Source organism: Juglans regia, chromosome 11 (assembly GCF_001411555.2).
Source record: "Juglans regia cultivar Chandler chromosome 11, Walnut 2.0, whole genome shotgun sequence".
In the NCBI taxonomy this organism is placed as follows: domain Eukaryota; kingdom Viridiplantae; phylum Streptophyta; class Magnoliopsida; order Fagales; family Juglandaceae; genus Juglans; species Juglans regia.
The window spans coordinates 24,281,627-24,299,510 of record NC_049911.1 but is presented as its reverse complement, the minus strand read 5'-3'; the positions used below and the strand labels follow the sequence as shown (position 1 = coordinate 24,299,510).

At 34.7% G+C, this 17,884-nt stretch overlaps 1 protein-coding gene across 1 annotated transcript; it reads left to right on the top strand.

The window, feature by feature from the left end:
• The first annotated feature begins 7,098 nt into the window (after window positions 1-7,098).
• Window positions 7,099-9,726, top strand: LOC108984116 (putative indole-3-acetic acid-amido synthetase GH3.9). The gene is made up of 4 exons (XM_018955952.2): window positions 7,099-7,613; window positions 7,759-7,860; window positions 7,994-8,817; window positions 9,025-9,726. Exons 1-4 carry the CDS (start codon window positions 7,324-7,326, stop codon window positions 9,645-9,647), a joined length of 1,839 nt encoding a protein of 612 aa, XP_018811497.1. The 5' UTR covers window positions 7,099-7,323; the 3' UTR covers window positions 9,648-9,726.
• Window positions 9,727-17,884: the final 8,158 nt, after the last annotated feature.

Here is a 17,884-nt window from a genome sequence, read left to right as displayed (position 1 = left end):
GGTTATTTTGAATATTTACAAAAAGGAAAGAGAAAAAAGATAATGATGAATGCTTGAATTACTTTATACATATTTTTTATAAGTAAATTACTTTATACATATTAGATGATAACATCCTTGGTTTTGGAAGAAGGATATATGCTGAGGTTGTTTTATCTGATGCACTAGCTCAGAAGTTGGCTAATTATGTTCTTAATGTTCTAGGCCTTGACTATTATTTGGTTATCTGGTTCACAATTCCTACTTTGAAACCAGCATGTCAACTATTTGTAACTAAATTCATAATTTCAATTCTTGTAAAGATTTGGATTGTCTTGGGTCTGTTCAGTCCTGTAGTTTTGAGGTATAACAGTAACATTGAAACTCAAAGTAACCTGCTCACGAACTAGTTATTGGAGAAAAGAAAAGAAGAAAGGCCCTAGTTTAATGGCAGCCACTTAGGGGTAAAGAAAGCTGCCTGAAACAATCTGAAATGTCCTTATGAACAAACCAAATTGGATAAAGGGAAATTGAGTTGATTTATTATGTGGGATATACCAGACCAAGTTGCACCATCTATATCATTTTGTATATGAGATGTTCATTTGCACTTTGCAGAAAGATTTCAAGCTTTGTATGCTATAAATTTGTAATTTCATTCAGAAGCTAGAGAATAATTGGCTTTCTGTCTTTGCAGCTTGCTCTTAGATAATACTCATTAGTTTCTGATGCTGTTTACATCCTTAAAATGACTATACTTTTGAGGGAAGCAGAAGAATTTGGAGCCATAATTGTTACAGGGTTGGAGATGTTTATAGGATAGGCATATGAGCAGTTTGAGAGGTTCACTGGGTTGCCCAGTAAGTTGATTGTAAATATTCAGCCTGGATTTTCCATCTGTCTCTACTTTATAGGCTATTAGTTGATTTTCCCTTTTTTGGCATCTTGTTTAATTGTTCACTTGCAGCACCAAAGGAGCTATTTGGAAAAATTATGGCCAATTACTAGAAATTCTTATTATTGGACAATAGTGTGCCATTGACTTGTATGCAGGGAGAGAGGGCCTTTAATAATTCCTTTTTGTTGGTCTTGTAATGAGATATGCAGCTGCCCTTATAATACTAACTTCTTGTTTGAATTTAAAAGGAATGATTCCAGGGTGGTCAATTATTCTTTTTTGTTTTTATATATATTTTTAGCTTATATTAGACAAATTTTTATGATTATTTTTGGCTCAGTCTCATCTTTTTTTGCTTTTACATTTTTTTTTCTGAATCCTTTTAACGGGTCATGTTCGTGTCATGTTAAGTCATGTATATTATACCATATGGGTCAACCCCAACACGACTCGTTAAACTTATCGTGTCAAAATTTCAAACCCTAACACGACCCATTAACATAACGGGTTGTGTCGTGTCAACCTGTTTTGACTCGTTAGTGAATAATACAAAATAGGTTAACACAACAAGACACGATCCGTTTCAATCCGTTTATGTAAATGGGTTGAACAGACCCGAAATTACTCGTTTGACTTGATTAAGTTTAGCATAATTTATATAAATGTTTAAATCACAATATCTATAAAAAATATAAAACTAACTACAAGTCCAAAATTACAATCCAAACAATAAAAATATCGAAATTAAAATCCCAACAATTTTACTTTTAGGTATAAGTGTATAATTGTAACTTTAACTTTTTCTTAATGGGTCATAATGGGTTATAACGGGTTGACCTATTATCAACCTGTTAAGCAATCGTGTCTTAACGAGTCAACCCGTTTTGACCTGAACCCGTTAAGATTAAATCCAAACCCGTTATTATTGTGTTGTATTCATGTTGGGTTAACGGGTCGTGTCACATACTGCCACTCCTACCACCAGTACCTCTCACGGTAATTGGTCCTGTTCCCACGAGCATTGATGAATGTAAATGTGCTTTTATAGCGAGCTTAGTAGGCTATTGGCGTGGGATTTGTTGTGGGAATAACCTAGTATTTTTCATGAGTTGGACCTTTCGCAGAATAAAATACTTTTTGTGGTGACGTATATGCCACGAGCCCTCCACGATTAAAATTGGTGGGAATAGAATTTTTTTTCCCACAAAATGATGCTTTTTGCCACCAAAAGCATTCATGCTTTTTTTTCTTTCTATAAAAAGATAAAAAAAAAAACAGAACAATAATTCAAAAATCCTTTGCGAAGACATTGGCAACCTAGCTAGTCGATGATGGAAATATGACAAATCTTAACGTTCTTGTTCGCCATTTATATATTCTCTATTAATTGTAAAGTGATATTCAATTTCTAGATAATTTTTCCTAATATAGAAAACAAGATTAGAAGCTAGAGCACACTAGCTAGTATTGTCGACGTATCGAATAATTGGTAGAGAATTAGCAATCGTAATGATCTTCAACTAAATAAATTAGAGCATTTGAAGCAAGTTATATAGTTTGGCTATAGCCACAGCCATAAAGCAGTGGTACTTTGCCCTCATACGTGCTTGAGCGAGAGACAACAACTTGCTTTTTGACACTCAAATAGATAAGACAGAATCAAGAAAGACATTAAAGCTAGTCGTTGATTCAGAGTCATAGAAAGCTTCAAGAGCAATTTTTCATGGAGAAAATTGGCCCAACTCAATTGTGCCCTATAGGTAGCTAGCACAAGACCCGCACGTTTAATCCAATATTGCATCTGTCTATGTAGGAGAGGGTGCATATGTTGGCAATTAAGCTGGTTGACAGAATATATAGTTATTAATATTCAATCTTGACAAAGTACATTAATAATATTAAAGAACCTCGACTGTTCATTGAATGGAGTACTAGGATCTAAGAGAAGCTCACTGGCCATGTAGTTTGGATGTTTGAGACCCCGATACAGAAAGGATCATCGAGAACCAGCCTGCATATATAGGTTTGGATATAATATACTACCAATACCATTTTTGTTTGTGATCCAAGAGATCATCAAATATATATATATATATAAATATATATATTGTTTGGAGTAAATGATCAAGACCTGAGGAGTCACGATCGACTTGCCTGATCAAGACGCAAAAAGTACACCAAATTACCAATTGGTCTCGCATTGCAAATCCCAAATTACCACGTAAACCAAATTGGCTTTGTTTTGGGATGGCTTCATCTTTACCAGAACCTGAAAACACTTCACTAGCTAGCTATATATATGTAAAGTTTTTGCACAGTACTACTTGTCGTACACGACGAATTAACAAAACATGAAACTCAAAAAAGATTTCAAGAGATCGATCGATCGATCGATCGAGCGAGCTCCTACATTAATATATATCGATCTTGATCTAGTCGTCTTTGTCCAAATTAAATTGTTGATGATCTCATGGAATTCATAATTAAAGCCAACAAATAAGGCAAATGGATGGGACGTTGTTGTAAATGCAGATGATCTATTCATTATATATACTCATTAAAAGCTAGCTAGCAAAGTACATCTTATGAGAAGACACATAAAGAATGGATTCCATGAACACCTAAGTAAAAATATCCAAAGTGAAATTAATTACAGCACTGAATTTGGCCAGAAACAATGCACATCTCTTTGCCATATGATCACATAACCACTAATTCCATGTGATGGAGCGTACGTAATAGTGAAAAGTGAAAGTGTAAATTGATCAGTGTTGCCTACGTGTCTCTGTCATGCTCGATCGATAAGATATATATATATATATAATTTATATATATATTATATGCTTATATATTCAGGAAATGTACATGTTGTTAATTAATCATGAGAAATACTTTAGTTATAAAATAATTATATAAAAGTAATCTTACAAACTGATATGACTTGATGTGGTTTGTTTGATTGTAAAGTTATTTTTATTGTAAAGTAAATTTGATGGATCACATGAAGTTACATCAATTTATAAAATTACTTTTATATAATCTATTTGTACTTTAGTACTCCTCTTAATTAATTACGTACAGAACCCACTAGTAGTCGTCTGGCCTGAAGAAAAAAATAAATAAATGATTCCATGTTAAAGCTAGCTTGCTACTTCTACGTCTCATTTTGGTACATGTTCTTTTTCACTTTCTGGCCTCACAGAATCGATCGAAAAGATGTTAATCTCTGATCCATTATATATGCTAGCTACTTCAACAAAAGAAGAAAACAAAGTACGTACGACAAAATTAAGGAAAAATGCTAGCCCGATAGATCTTGCATTATATGGTCGTACTTAGCTATCTAGCTAGGCCTATTTGCCTTATTGTGATAGTGCTCCTCTCAAAAGTATTTAGTGTACGTACAGCTAGCTAGCTTTGTTTCATCAGAAAAGGGATCATAAGCACTATAGATATCAAGATCGATTATATATATATTGTTTATCAGACTACGTGATCATGATCTAGTACGTACTTGCTTGCCAAATTTTGTACATTTCTCTTTCGATAGGTAAACGTTTAAGCAATTTTTTAAAGCCTGATTTTCTACAATTAATGATAATTGCTTGCATTTACTCTACTACTTCATTGACATTGAGAATGATTCGTTCCCATTGAATGAAATTATGATATATATCACACCTGGACGCACAACATACTGCAAGCAACTAGCACAAATACAATATTGCATTTTCCCGATTTGGATAATGATACTTTTATTAAGCTAATAATTCCTTGTGAAAGTTTAATTTGCTATATATATATTAAATATATAAGAAGTTAAGAACGTTAAGAACATGCATGAGGGCTGATGACGATTGTAATGTTGGGTTAGAAACATCTCTGATCTCAAGGTCATGAATACTTCCAAGGAGGTATTGGCGGACACCATGATTTGAGTGAGAGCACGCGATGTGCTGCACCTAGTCATGGAAAAATGATGCCAAGTAAAGTGTACGTTCACTTTCTCCTCCATTATCACAAACTTCCCAGGTCTGGAAAAAGATGAAAATTTTATTGCATTAGTGCTCATGTTGTACATCTTTCCTGAATTGTCATGGAAAGGGGATAGATATATCAGAGCTTAATTCCCTGTCGATCGATACATTGTATCTTTCTGATGATCATAGACTAAAAAAGGTACATACCGCACCGAATGCTACATTTATTTAAAGGTGTGCGTGGATATATTAATATTACATGAGTACTGGTTTCATTTCCTATATACTCGATATGGATGCTGTTGATCATCATTTGCGCGCAGTTAGCAGTCCCCCTAGAAGATCTTCATGAGCTAGGTGAATTCATCGAACGGCGCCTGAGGTTGTTTCTTCTTTTGTACTCTTATCACCATTAAAGTCTCAATTATATATAACGATATATATATATATATATATATATATATATATATATATATATAGAAGCCAGCTGCAATTCCTTTGCAAACCAATCTACTTCCATAAATAAGCATTAGAGCAGCTTGTAAAGCACCACGTTTCCCATTGAGATGAATGGAAGTATAGTTTTCTCTTTCTGTACAGCTTTACACGTCACATACCGTTTTGAGAGTGGAAACACATGCTATAAAGAAGATTTCATTTTTTCTGCTTTTTTCTCCATGCTTTTTACGAGGACAAAGCTCTACCATGTGGATAACCATGATGCATATGTAGAACACAATTCTGAAGGTTATTAATTGTCCATCACAAGAGCATGACTAGTATTGGATTATGCATTTGGATATGCATCTACATATTTATATAATATAATATTAAATTAGACTGCATTAGATTATATTGCATATCAAAAAATTTGCATAGTTATGAATAGTATTTTTACAAATTTAAAGATGCACCATTCACTCTCTAAATGTTATTTTACTACTTTTTTTCTCTCTCCTCCTCTGCTCTCTCGACACCAATGAAAACAAACCCTCTTTCAAAACATTTTTTTCTCCTAGCTCTTTCTTTCGACACTAACATAAAGAAATCTGAAAGAAAACAAATAATTTAGGAAAAAAATAAATAATGATAATTATTTGGCTCAAAGATGTATAATCCAATGTGAGAGTTTTTCTTGATGTACAAAATCAATCTCCAAAAGATATGATTTTGCATATGCATATAGAGAAACCAATGCTAGTGCTCCTATATGGACATATGTATCATATATGCCTATTTGGAATATCATGTCAAGTTGTTGTCATATAATATATACACATAAATAACAGTCAAACATATAAATATATAGAAAAATGATTTAGCCATAAAGAAAACCTGTAAAAGTAGACCCATAAATTGATTAATTTGGCCTAATATGTTAGATTGAAAATATACTTATATTATAAAGTAGATCGATCTAACATACATTATCATATGAAGATCATATATTAGTTTGTAGATTTATTTTTGTAGAATTTCTTTATAGTTAAAGCATTTCTCATTTATATATATACATGTGTACGTATCATTCATACTGTGTGTGTAAATATATATATATATATATATTAACAAAAATTTTATATGCAGTTACTTTTGTATACTTCTTACATATTATATTAATGTGATTGATTGCGTTATTTTTTTAATATAAAATAATTATTTTAGCCAATCACATCAATTAAATATATAAAAAATACGCAAAAATACTCTGAACATATATTAATTCTTTTGTATTTTGCAATACTTTCTCGAAATGCAAGTCACAATTTAAGTGCAGTACTTGTGTATCACGCAAGAAAATGGTCAGTGATTGGTGCTCAATCGCCGTACCAAAAAAACAAAAAACCGGCCCCGAGGCTTGATCCTGTGTTCACATGCAGAGAAATAGCGGAAATCATTCATATCTCACAAAGAAGGTGCAACTATTGAAACGGCTTTAAGTTTTACCTAAGTGATAGTTAATATGATAACTGGTAGTTATTACGTGGATCATAGGCACGTCTTTGCCGTGGGGGCTGTCGAAATGCTCTTGCTTGCTCGTTGGTACGGAAAAGTTTAGTTGAGAAAGATATTTAAGTTGTTAAGCAATATTTTAGTAGTTGTATACAAAACAATTTGCGAGGGATGTGACGTATGTCAAATCACAAAAGCTTGTGAGGGGCCACGTTACGAAATGGCATCGATCAATGATCATCATCTTCTAGGGCCAAAAAAGAGAGAGAGAGAGAGGAGAGAATCATGCACCACAGCGCGCATCAGCACCTTTGTGAAACAAAGAGGGCTGCAATGACGTGGGAGAGAGTGATCCATCGAGAGAGCATTTTCTGAAGGCATGATTTTAATTGCTAGGCCGAACTTGATCATTGTATATAAACCCTTCGGCCTCTAAGACATTTCGACAAGAAGCACATTGCAACTCAAATTGTCTTTTGTTGCTATCCTTCTCATCTCTATCGATCTGACATCATGGATGGGAAGAAATTAGAGTACAGGGGTGAGGAGGCATTAAAGGATATTGAGAGACTCACGACGAAGGCGGATGAAGTTCAAAAGAACATCTTGAAAGAGATCTTAACTCGAAATAGGGAAACCGAGTATCTCGCTAAGTATATGAAAGGATCAAAAGATATATTAGAGTTCAAGCGTAGCGTCCCGATCATTACTTACATGGGTATTCGCCCATATATCCAAAGAATTGCTAATGGTGAAGACTCCTCTCTCATTACTGGACACCCTATAACTGAGATGCTATGCAGGTCTCTCTCTCTCTCTCTCTCTCTGTGATTCTGTTTTTAGCGCTTTCAGTGATATATATATTTCCTCCTTTTGAATGAATTCTGTTTTCCGGTTTTCTATGATATTTATGTTTTCTATAATAAACTTTTGTCACGGTACTTGCAGTTCCGGGACTTCAGCTGGAGAACCCAAGATGATGCCCTCAATCGCAGAAGATCTTAACCGGCGAACATTTTTATATAATCTAATCATGCCCATCATGAATCAGTTACACACTTAATTTATCTCCCGACGTCCATGCATTAGTATATAGTTTTATTAATCTCCAACTATGGCCACTTTAGCCATTATGTAGACAATTCGTGAGGATATAATGTCTCCAATGTTTTCTTGATATTAGGTGTGTCCCTGGTCTTGACGAGGGCAAGGCCATGTATCTCTACTTTATCAAGGCAGAAACGTCAACTCCTTGTGGTTTACCAGCACGGGCTGTGCTCACCAGCTACTACAAGAGCAAGCACTTCAAGGGCCGAGCACGCGACTCTTTCAACGATTACACGAGCCCAGACCAAGCCATCCTGTGCAACGACAGCAACCAAAGCATGTATTGCCAACTGCTAGCGGGTCTAATCCACCGCCACCAAGTCCTAAGGCTAGGGGCCGTTTTTGCCTCGGCGTTTCTCCGAGCCATCTCATTCCTTGAACGCAACTGGGTTCGTCTCTGTAATGACATCCGCACTGGACAACTAGATCCCGCCATCACAGACCCTAATTGCCTTTCATGTATGTCGAGCATGCTTTCAACACCAAACCCACATCTTGCGGACGAGATAGAGCGCATTTGCAGCCGCTCATCGTGGAAGGGAGTTTTGTCCCACCTTTGGCCTAGAGCTAAATACATCGAGGCAGTTGTGACTGGCTCTATGGCACAATACATACCATCCTTAGGGTATTACAGCGACTGGAAATTGCCGTTGGTGTCCACCATGTATGCTTCGTCAGAATGTTACTTTGGGGTCAACTTGAAGCCCTTGTGTGACCCTGCTGACGTGGCATTTACCCTCATGCCAAACATGGGTTATTTTGAATTTATACCTTTGGGAGAGAATGGGACGATGTTAATGACCGTAGGGGAAGAAGAGGAGGTGCCTAATGATAAGGTTCTCGACCTGGTGCAGGTTAGGCTTGGCTGTTACTATGAATTGGTGGTCACTACCTTTGCAGGTAATTAGAAAGAGTCTTTAATTAATTACTTGATCAAGATCAGAACATCTTATAATTAAATTCTGTCATTTTCCAAAAACTGAAATTCTAATTCAAGTCTTTTTTTTTTCCTGCCAATCTTTTTGTTATATATATATATATATATATAGTGTTGTATTCTTATTAATATTTAGTGCTTTTTTTGTTTTGGGTAAACTATGTAATCAGGACTATATCGTTATCGTATTGGTGACGTGCTCCAAGTGACGGGATTCCACAATCGAGCCCCACAATTCCGATTCATTTGTCGGAGAAATGTCCTTCTCAGCATCGACAACGACAAAACCAACGAAGAAGATTTGCACAAGAGCATCACTGTGGCGAAGAAATTGCTAGAACCATACAATGCCCTACTCGTGGAGTACACTAGCTATGCGGATACATCAACTTTTCCTGGACATTATGTATTGTATTGGGAAATAATTCAACTCGTTCAAGGATCAAAGCCAGATGATGATCATGACGGCCAGCTGGCCGCGGCTACTCATGCAGTACTACTACTTGATCATCACGACGAGGTGCTCCAAGAATGTTGCATTGCTGTGGAAGAAGAGCTTGATTACATATACCGAAGATGCCGTGCATACGATAAGTGTGTAGGGCCCCTTGAGATTCGAGTGGTGGCGCCGGGAACTTTTGAGAAATTGATGGACTTGTTCATCGACCAAGGGGGCTCGATCAACCAATATAAAACACCTAGGTGCATCAAATCTCAAGCAGCTCTTAAATTGCTTAATTCTCATGTCAAGGCATCTTTCTTTAGTCCTCGGGATCCAAAGTGGTTTCCTTGATTAAAATGTCATACCAAACAAGACTTGTATAACCTTGTTGGTAATGATCATGATCGATCTACGCTCCATTAATTATGTATGTCTTGCTAGCCAGCCAGTAGTTATGGTTTCAGGTTTAAATTAATTGGGAGGTGGGGGAGGGGTACCACATCATGAGTTGATGCCACTAATTCCTTTAATTTGCACTGGAGCGATTGAATTTGCGAACTAACTAGATCTGATCTAGTACCGATCATTTCATCTTGAAAAATAAGAACGATTAGGTTTGATATGATTTCATAACAAATATCGACCACGTACATTCGAAATGGCGAGTGCAAACGATAAGATAATTGGTGCTAAATGCAAAGAGACTTGACGATCCACATGCAGCTTGTTGTTGCATAATGCATGCATATATATCAAGCAATAGAGTTTATATTATGTTGCCAGGTGCTACGCAACATATATAGGAAACAGGATAATCTGACGTTGTCATTTCTCAATGTGTCTCATTAGTCTGACAAGACCTACAAAAGCAAAAGCCGCTCCGAAAATGGGTGCACCCATTAATTTCCCTTTGTTCTGTGTTTCTGATCACCACTTGGTCCTTTTGATCACAAAGGGACTTCAGACGTATATATGTCACTGATTACGTACCTCATTAGCAGAATGCGAAAAATCTATTTAGAAGTGGAATCCGTATATATTGATCGGGTGCAAAGTTACAACAGCTAGCTATACACAAAAGCCACGCCTTGGTGCTATAATAATAAATGGGGATTAAGGTCTCTTCAAATTCCTATATACCAGAAGAACTTGAAGGTGTAGAAGAGAGATATATAGACTGATCATCAAGTCAGATATAAAATATTTATTACTTATTTAATGCTATATATAGAGCCCATTTAATGAGTCTATATATATATATATATATATATCTCTTCCATTTGAGGATCTTAAGTTCAAAAAACATTGGCATGCGCACCAGAGTTATTTAACATTAATATTAAAGGTGAGCAAGCTGTGTGATCACTGAAGAATACATTAATACATCTCATTTACTTTCTAATACAATATTGGGCATATTAAAGCTTGCAAGTGATAATTATAGCTACTTTTTTTTTTTTGTTGAGAAAAACATATATATATTGCAATATTAATTAATAACGGATATTATAAACTGGACCTGAAACATACATTACAAGTCAAGTACAGTATTAGTAGCTCCTCAGTACACGCCCGTGATTGACATGGTCTAGTTCAAACTGCAAACCTCTACAAATATAAATTAACATAGTATTACACTCTCATCTCATTCTTATCCTTCTAAATATGATAAGGTACTCAGCAATTTTTTATTTGCATTCTTTAAAAATAAGGGATGATCGATCAAAGGATCATACCGATGAAAAGTGTCGCATTTACATAACTTAAGGTTCGTTTATTTTCAGAGATGAGATGAGTTGAGATTAAAGTTAAAAAGTTGAATAAAATATTGTTAGAATATATTTTTTAATATTATTTTTGTTTTGAGATTTGAAAAAGTTGAATTGTTTATTTTATTTTATTTGGAGATTTGAGAAAGTTGTAATGATGAAGTAAGATGAGATGAGATGAGATGAGATGAGATGTTTCGAGGTTAGCTAAAAATGGAATATGAATATAATGTTATATATATATATATGTATATATTCAGGAATATCATGGCATTTATATTCTGAATAGGGATTTACAATTATCTAAGCTATATATACCTAGTTTGGTTGGTCATGAACTCCTAATTCGATACGAATCATTGATTAGAAAATAATCAGATCGACATGGAGATCAGTACGTAGTACTGCTTAATATAACATAATAAAACACAAATCTTATCCTTGGCTATCGATGGGAAAAAGGTAGATCCGGATCGGAGGAGAATATTTACATGATCGGTTAAAAGCCCACAGGTCTCTTTTCATTGCCATCACTGATGAAAGCACTAAAAATGATGACTTGGAGTCAATAAATTAAAGGAATGCCCACGGTAAGTACTAGATTATATCCAATATAATATCATGAATATCTATCGACCGTGCATGATTGCCTGTATGAAAAAGATTATATATTTATATTAATGGATATATAAATAATAACATGCAGCTATTTGCTGATGCATGCATGCATTTACTTGCATTTTGTCCTGTTAATTTACTGTTTAATGGTACCAACATGAGATTAATTAATTGCAATATTATATATATATATATATATATATGGTCGATTCCTACGTACGTACTGTGGCCATATTTTACGTACGAAATATTTTCACCAATTTTCGATATTGCATAAACTGATCGATCATCTTGTGAATGATATTTCTCATTAGCCATTAGGATCATAGCATATATATATATATATATATATATGTACGTATGTATAAGCTGATAGACATTAAATTAATTTTTGGTTGATCCACATGTACAGGCAAGCTCTGGAATTTTTTGAGGTGCCCCCACCAGTTTGAAATTTGCGCAGTCTTGCAACTAATCATTGTTATAAAGCAACGATCATGGATGCACCCGGCACCATTTTCAAGCGTGCCCAAAACGCGCATGCAATTTGTTCGTTGACTTTTGGAAGAGATGACCAATTGTGTGAGATCCAAAAAAAGAGTTGTCTAGATACTACATATATATCAAACACTAACCGAAAATTATCAGTTGTACATGATTATATTGTCATATATATATATATATATAAAGTGATTTATGTTTTTAATAAATATATATTGTTTGAACCCATTTAAGCCTTGAGGCTCGATCTGATAAATCAATTAATATTAAATAATATCGAGGAACACGTTTATTTAAATTATATATATATCAAACGTGGGAGAAGGTACATATAAATCTTTTTCCAATACATGATCTATCTGATCATGATCATCGATCTCTGACGAGTACATGGATTCGAATCTTGTTCTCTTTTCTCCATGTCCCCTGGCCTGCTGCTGCCTCTCTTCCCCCACCACACAGATTGCAATGTACTTTAGTATCAAATTCTCAAACACTTCAATGCGCCAGAGAGATCAAAAGCAAAAGCATGAGGAAGCTATACGGATTAAGTGCTACTGCTCAAACAGATAATGCATATAAATATTCTACATATATATTGAGTACATATTCACTTATAATAACCAATCTTGGAACGGCCATTTATATATATATATATATATATATATATGCATGTCACATCATCTTTAATTTATATATAATTAAATTATTAATTATTATATCCGGCCATTTTATCCTAAAGTTCATATATATATATATATATATATATATATAATTATCCAGCCATCGTGGGTACTAGGTCAAGTCTAAAAAACATTATAATAAAGGCTAATAGTTAGTTGGAAAGAGAGTTTATAATTTTATATATAGTAGGTAAGGTATCCTAGTAGCCTTGCAGTAGCCATGATCATTAGCATGAAGCTCAACGAATTAGGTAATTGCTAGCTATTCATGAATTCATCCATGGTTGGTCACCTAAAGACATTATCACTGGTCCATACAGCCAATTAATTTGTCGGTGAGAAAAGCTTCTAATTAGTCTGTTGGTAAATGATGAAAGCCTAAGTTCATGGAGAAGACACAAAATGAGGATGAATGTGGAGGGTCAAAAGGCATGTAAAGTGGTTTCATTATTAATTTCATTAGGAAAAGCTAAAATGTTTTTGAGTGCTACCTCATGTACGTTTCTCCCAGCCACAATGCTTTGGGGCTAAGAGCTTTCGGATAAGGTTGTTCATGTTCATATGGAAGGATGAGTGTGATGATTATAAGCAGCCTTGGATACATATGAGTGCATGTGGATCAGAATAAAAAATAAGAATTTCTCAAAGCCTAAAATTTATATTTATTTTATGTGAAGGGCATGCATGCAAATCATGTCATTATTATCGATCCTTTGTATAGGTGTGTAGATAACCTTTTAGCAGGTGGGCTAGCTCTTGTTTTCAAGCACTCAGTACAAGAAAAATGATTATTTACGACGAGAATGATTATTTATGACGAAAATAAATTCATCTTAGTAGAAAATAATCATTTTTACAGTAAATAACTAGCCACAATTAAACAATTTTCTTATAATGGTACTAGGTTTTAGTACTTTGAAAGGTGTCAATGCCCATGAAAATAAAATAAATTATTCATATTATTGATGTCTATATAATATTATTCTTGTCATTTTTAATCATATGTATTAATATATTTTAAATAATTTCACATGTTTCTTAATAAAATGTAGTCCCACTTAAAATGCGATATCTTAGTGAATATGACTGGAATGATAAAATATAGAACTATATACATCTAATTGATTTTTTTATTTTATTTTATTTTATTTTATCTATATTTCACTACAAGAAAAAGCCGGTTATGCGGCCAAAGAAAATTGCGGCGAGCAACAATTGGACAGTAGAAGCCGTATTCCACTGTAGTAGTGTTTTTCTTCTGGAGTGTGAGAAAATTACCGCTAAAAAGGCTATTTGCCGAAAATAGAATTGCCAGATACAGCCTCGACATAGCACGTTATGGGTCTTTGACGGTGACGCTTTCACTATATTTGCGGCGATTGTTAACTGCCACAAAATGTTATGATAAAATCCTATGCGAATTCTCCCTTCTTTTTTTTTTTCTTTTCCCCCCAGCTCGATACTCCCTCTCTATTCTCTGTGAGTTTGCTGCCGCCCTTCCCAAGCTGTGCTTGCTGCCGTTCCATGAGTCTCTTAATCCTCCGTCTGTTTCTTTCTCTATCTTCTGCTCTGTGTGTGCACCTCTCTCTCTCTCTCTCTCTCGGTTCCATTGTCATATGTGGGGGATCTTGACCAGAGAGTGGATGAGGGGCTATTGCTCAATGAATGAGTTTGTGTTTTTCAAAATTTTCCTCTCCCGTTTTAGATATATGTATTGCAAGCATTTCACCTAAGTATAGTGCTATTGCCTTCATGTATGTTTATTTTGATTTCATAGATTTGGAGTTCCTGTGTGATGTTTGGGTAAGTTCACTTTTTTTGGGATATTCTCCATGATTGATTGTGAATCTGTTACGAATTGATTGTGAATCTATTACGAATTGCAACGCTTTATCTACATTAGGGACTTTTTGAAATTGAAGGATGGGTTTGGATCAGTTTTTATACATTGATTTAGAATTGATTTGGGGTTTTGGGAGCTTTTTCGAATGTTGGTTTGGGTGATATACATCCGAGAGTTCATGAAAGTGGGTTTTATCTGGTTTTAGTTAATACGGGGTTTTATCTGATTTTAGTTCATGAAAGTGGGTTTTATCTGATTTAGCCCTCGAAATTTTCTCAAAGGAAACCTTTGAAAATATACTATTTTTACATCTTCTATGAAAGTAATTCCAATAAATAACAAGGACATGAAGCGAATACTAATGAACATGCGAAGCTACTGCATGCATCTGCCAAATATTTAATATAATTCACTTCTCCAAGGATTTTGGGATTGTGCTAGCTCTAGCTATAGTGAAATATTGAATTCACATCTCCTCAAATAAATGCACGCTGAGGAGGGTAGTAATCTCTAGAAATTAAAGCTGCTACCCATTACTACACTTGATCAGGCTCATGTGCAGGAATGTAATTTCTAGCAAGCATGCACTTGGGTTCTTGGTGACTTTTAGGACCCTCTAGTATGTGGTTTGTGTGTACTGATCTTTGTAGAGTTTAATGCCACTTTAGAGCCTCATGTTTGGATCTGAACAGAATTTGGCTCTAACAAAGAGTTTTAGAGTCTCAAAATGTTACAACCAGCAGTGTGGTGGTGGAATTTTACCCAAAATATACAACTCCAATACATATTGAGGTTATTTAGGACATTTGAGAGACATTGCAAGGAAGAAGATCAGGGTCCAAACAATGACCTCTATTGGGTCACAATGGTAACTACTCGCACTATGGACTCAACATATTGGACTGCTGTGGTATTACAACATTGTTTAAGACCTATAGGAGGATTGCGGTTGTATGGAGAGATAAATGCTGTAATTTTTATCAAATAAAGAGTAAGTAATACCCTTTTTTGCTACCCAAATCATGGGGCACCACAAATGACAAATGATGATGCTTTCACTACCTCCCAAAAGCAGAACATGATCTTGAGGATGTAGCCAAACTACCCTCACTGAGGAGGTGAGTCTCTCAATCTGAATTTGCTAGTTTAGTATCTTGAGACTTTCATTTCACTTTTGTTTTCTCTTGTAATTTTTGTATAATTTTGATGATCTTGAGGATTTTGAACAAACAAGACTCTGATTTAGGCTCTGTAGTGTGTAATATATAGTAGAATAAGTTGGTTTTTTTTTTAATGTTTGTATATATCATTCGGTTTTTATGTTGGAGCCTAAAGTTTTATGTTTGTTTTGGTTGGACTCATTACATTCTCTCAAACTTGTTCATCCAAGAATCATAAACAAGAGGTTCAACATCTGAAAAGACGATTTTGTTGGTTTAACGTTTGTATCATTCAGTTTTTAATTAAGTTGCCGTGGCTATATGTGAAACCCATATGTGCACATTATAGCTTTGATGTTGTTTCTTTTATTCATCCATTGCATTTGTTTACACAAAAAACATGCGAAGCAGATACTTTTGAGCCAATAACTAATGGAAGAAATAAAATAACCGGAAACAAAACTTATCCAAGATTGCATTTGGTAAATCTATTGCAAACATATTTCTGAGGATGTTTTGTCAATGATATAGGTGAAATCCATGTCATGTCATGTTTGCATCTTCAACTTTTATATGATGTTTACCTTTTAGAAGACATTTATTTTTATTCTTTTCGTTAATTTTTATTGTGCTTGGATTTTTATTGATTTTCCTTGAAATATAAAATTAGTGCATGGCTTGAATTTTGAAGAATACGATTTTATGCATTTATTTTTTATTTTTGGGATAATTTTTCTTTGCGGCGAATTAGGATTCGCAGCAGATTTTTTTTAAATGTTTTTCATTATTTGTGGCGAATACTACTCGCTGCAAATAATTGTTTCCGGAGAACTAAGCTTGCGGCAAAAATGCTTCTTTCTCGTGTGAAAAGTATTATTTTTGACGAAATGTTTTCGTGGCAAAAGATGTCCTATACGACAAAGTCCAAAGGTCACCGTAATTGATCAACCCAGATGATTTATTCTAGGCCAATTTGCCGCGAACGAATTTCGACCGGGTGAAGTGTTTTGCGGCGAATAGTATTCGCCCCAAAAGGGCAGATTTTTTGTAATTTTCTGCGACACCATGAAAACGTTTCTCAGTGAGAGCTAAATACCACATAATAAATATGACTTGTTCTTCCATGATGTTAAGAAAATTTTAAACTAATTATTTATAAGTAATAATTGTCATTTTTTTAAGCATACCTTGGTTAGACACTATAATTAAGATCATTTCCATTAGATTTAATAAATATATAAAAAAAAATCTAAATCTCTCTTTCTTTCTTGAAAAGAAAATAATAATTTGAATTTTTTTTTTTGTAAAAGGTTTACTGGTACCATATATATATATATGAAATAGAAGGTTAATTTACTGATTTTTTTGTAGATTTGTCACCTTAATAACTAGTGGTTGTAAACAAAACTGGGAAATTAAGAAGTTAGTCCTTCATGAGTTTTAACACCTTTTCAGATCATGATGATCATCACAGTTTCCCCAAACTAGAATCGACTATGTTTTGGCTCTTTGCCACGTTGACCGGCCTTGTGACTTTCGTCTATATATAATGTTTTCTTAATCCAAAATCTAACATGACTAAGGAACAATCATGTTAATCCAGACTTTAATCCAAAATCCAGACTCCAACACTAAAATCTAACAGTAAACTAGAACCTAATTTGACAAAAGTAACTTATAACCTCGATCCACTATATATATGCATGGCGGAGGTGAAAGGGGAAGAGATCCTGATCGAAGACCTGGCCTCCACCATCACACACCCCATTACAAGGTTAGACATGAGAAGAGGACGATGTGGGGGAAGGGGGTCTCCCCATTTTTCACCACATAGTGTAGGCGCCCTTTGGAGGCCCCTCCGATCCCCCTTAATCACCATTAATGTGTGGTGAAAGCAGGGATATGGAAGGGATCGAGATTCCTTTCCCCCTTTATCATTTGGAGTAGTACTGGATCAGGTAGGGGTCGGATCCAATCCTCTAGCTATTTTTTTAAAATTTTCTTTTTGTTTGAG

Coding starts and splice junctions, on each gene's coding strand:
- LOC108984116 (XM_018955952.2), top strand. CDS start 7,324: ATGGATGGGAAGAAATTAGAGTACAGGGGTGAGGAGGCATTAAAGGAT. Junction 7,614..7,758: donor ATAACTGAGATGCTATGCAG/GTCTCTCTCTCT, acceptor CGGTACTTGCAG/TTCCGGGACTTCAGCTGGAG. Junction 7,861..7,993: donor ATCATGCCCATCATGAATCA/GTTACACACTTA, acceptor TCTTGATATTAG/GTGTGTCCCTGGTCTTGACG.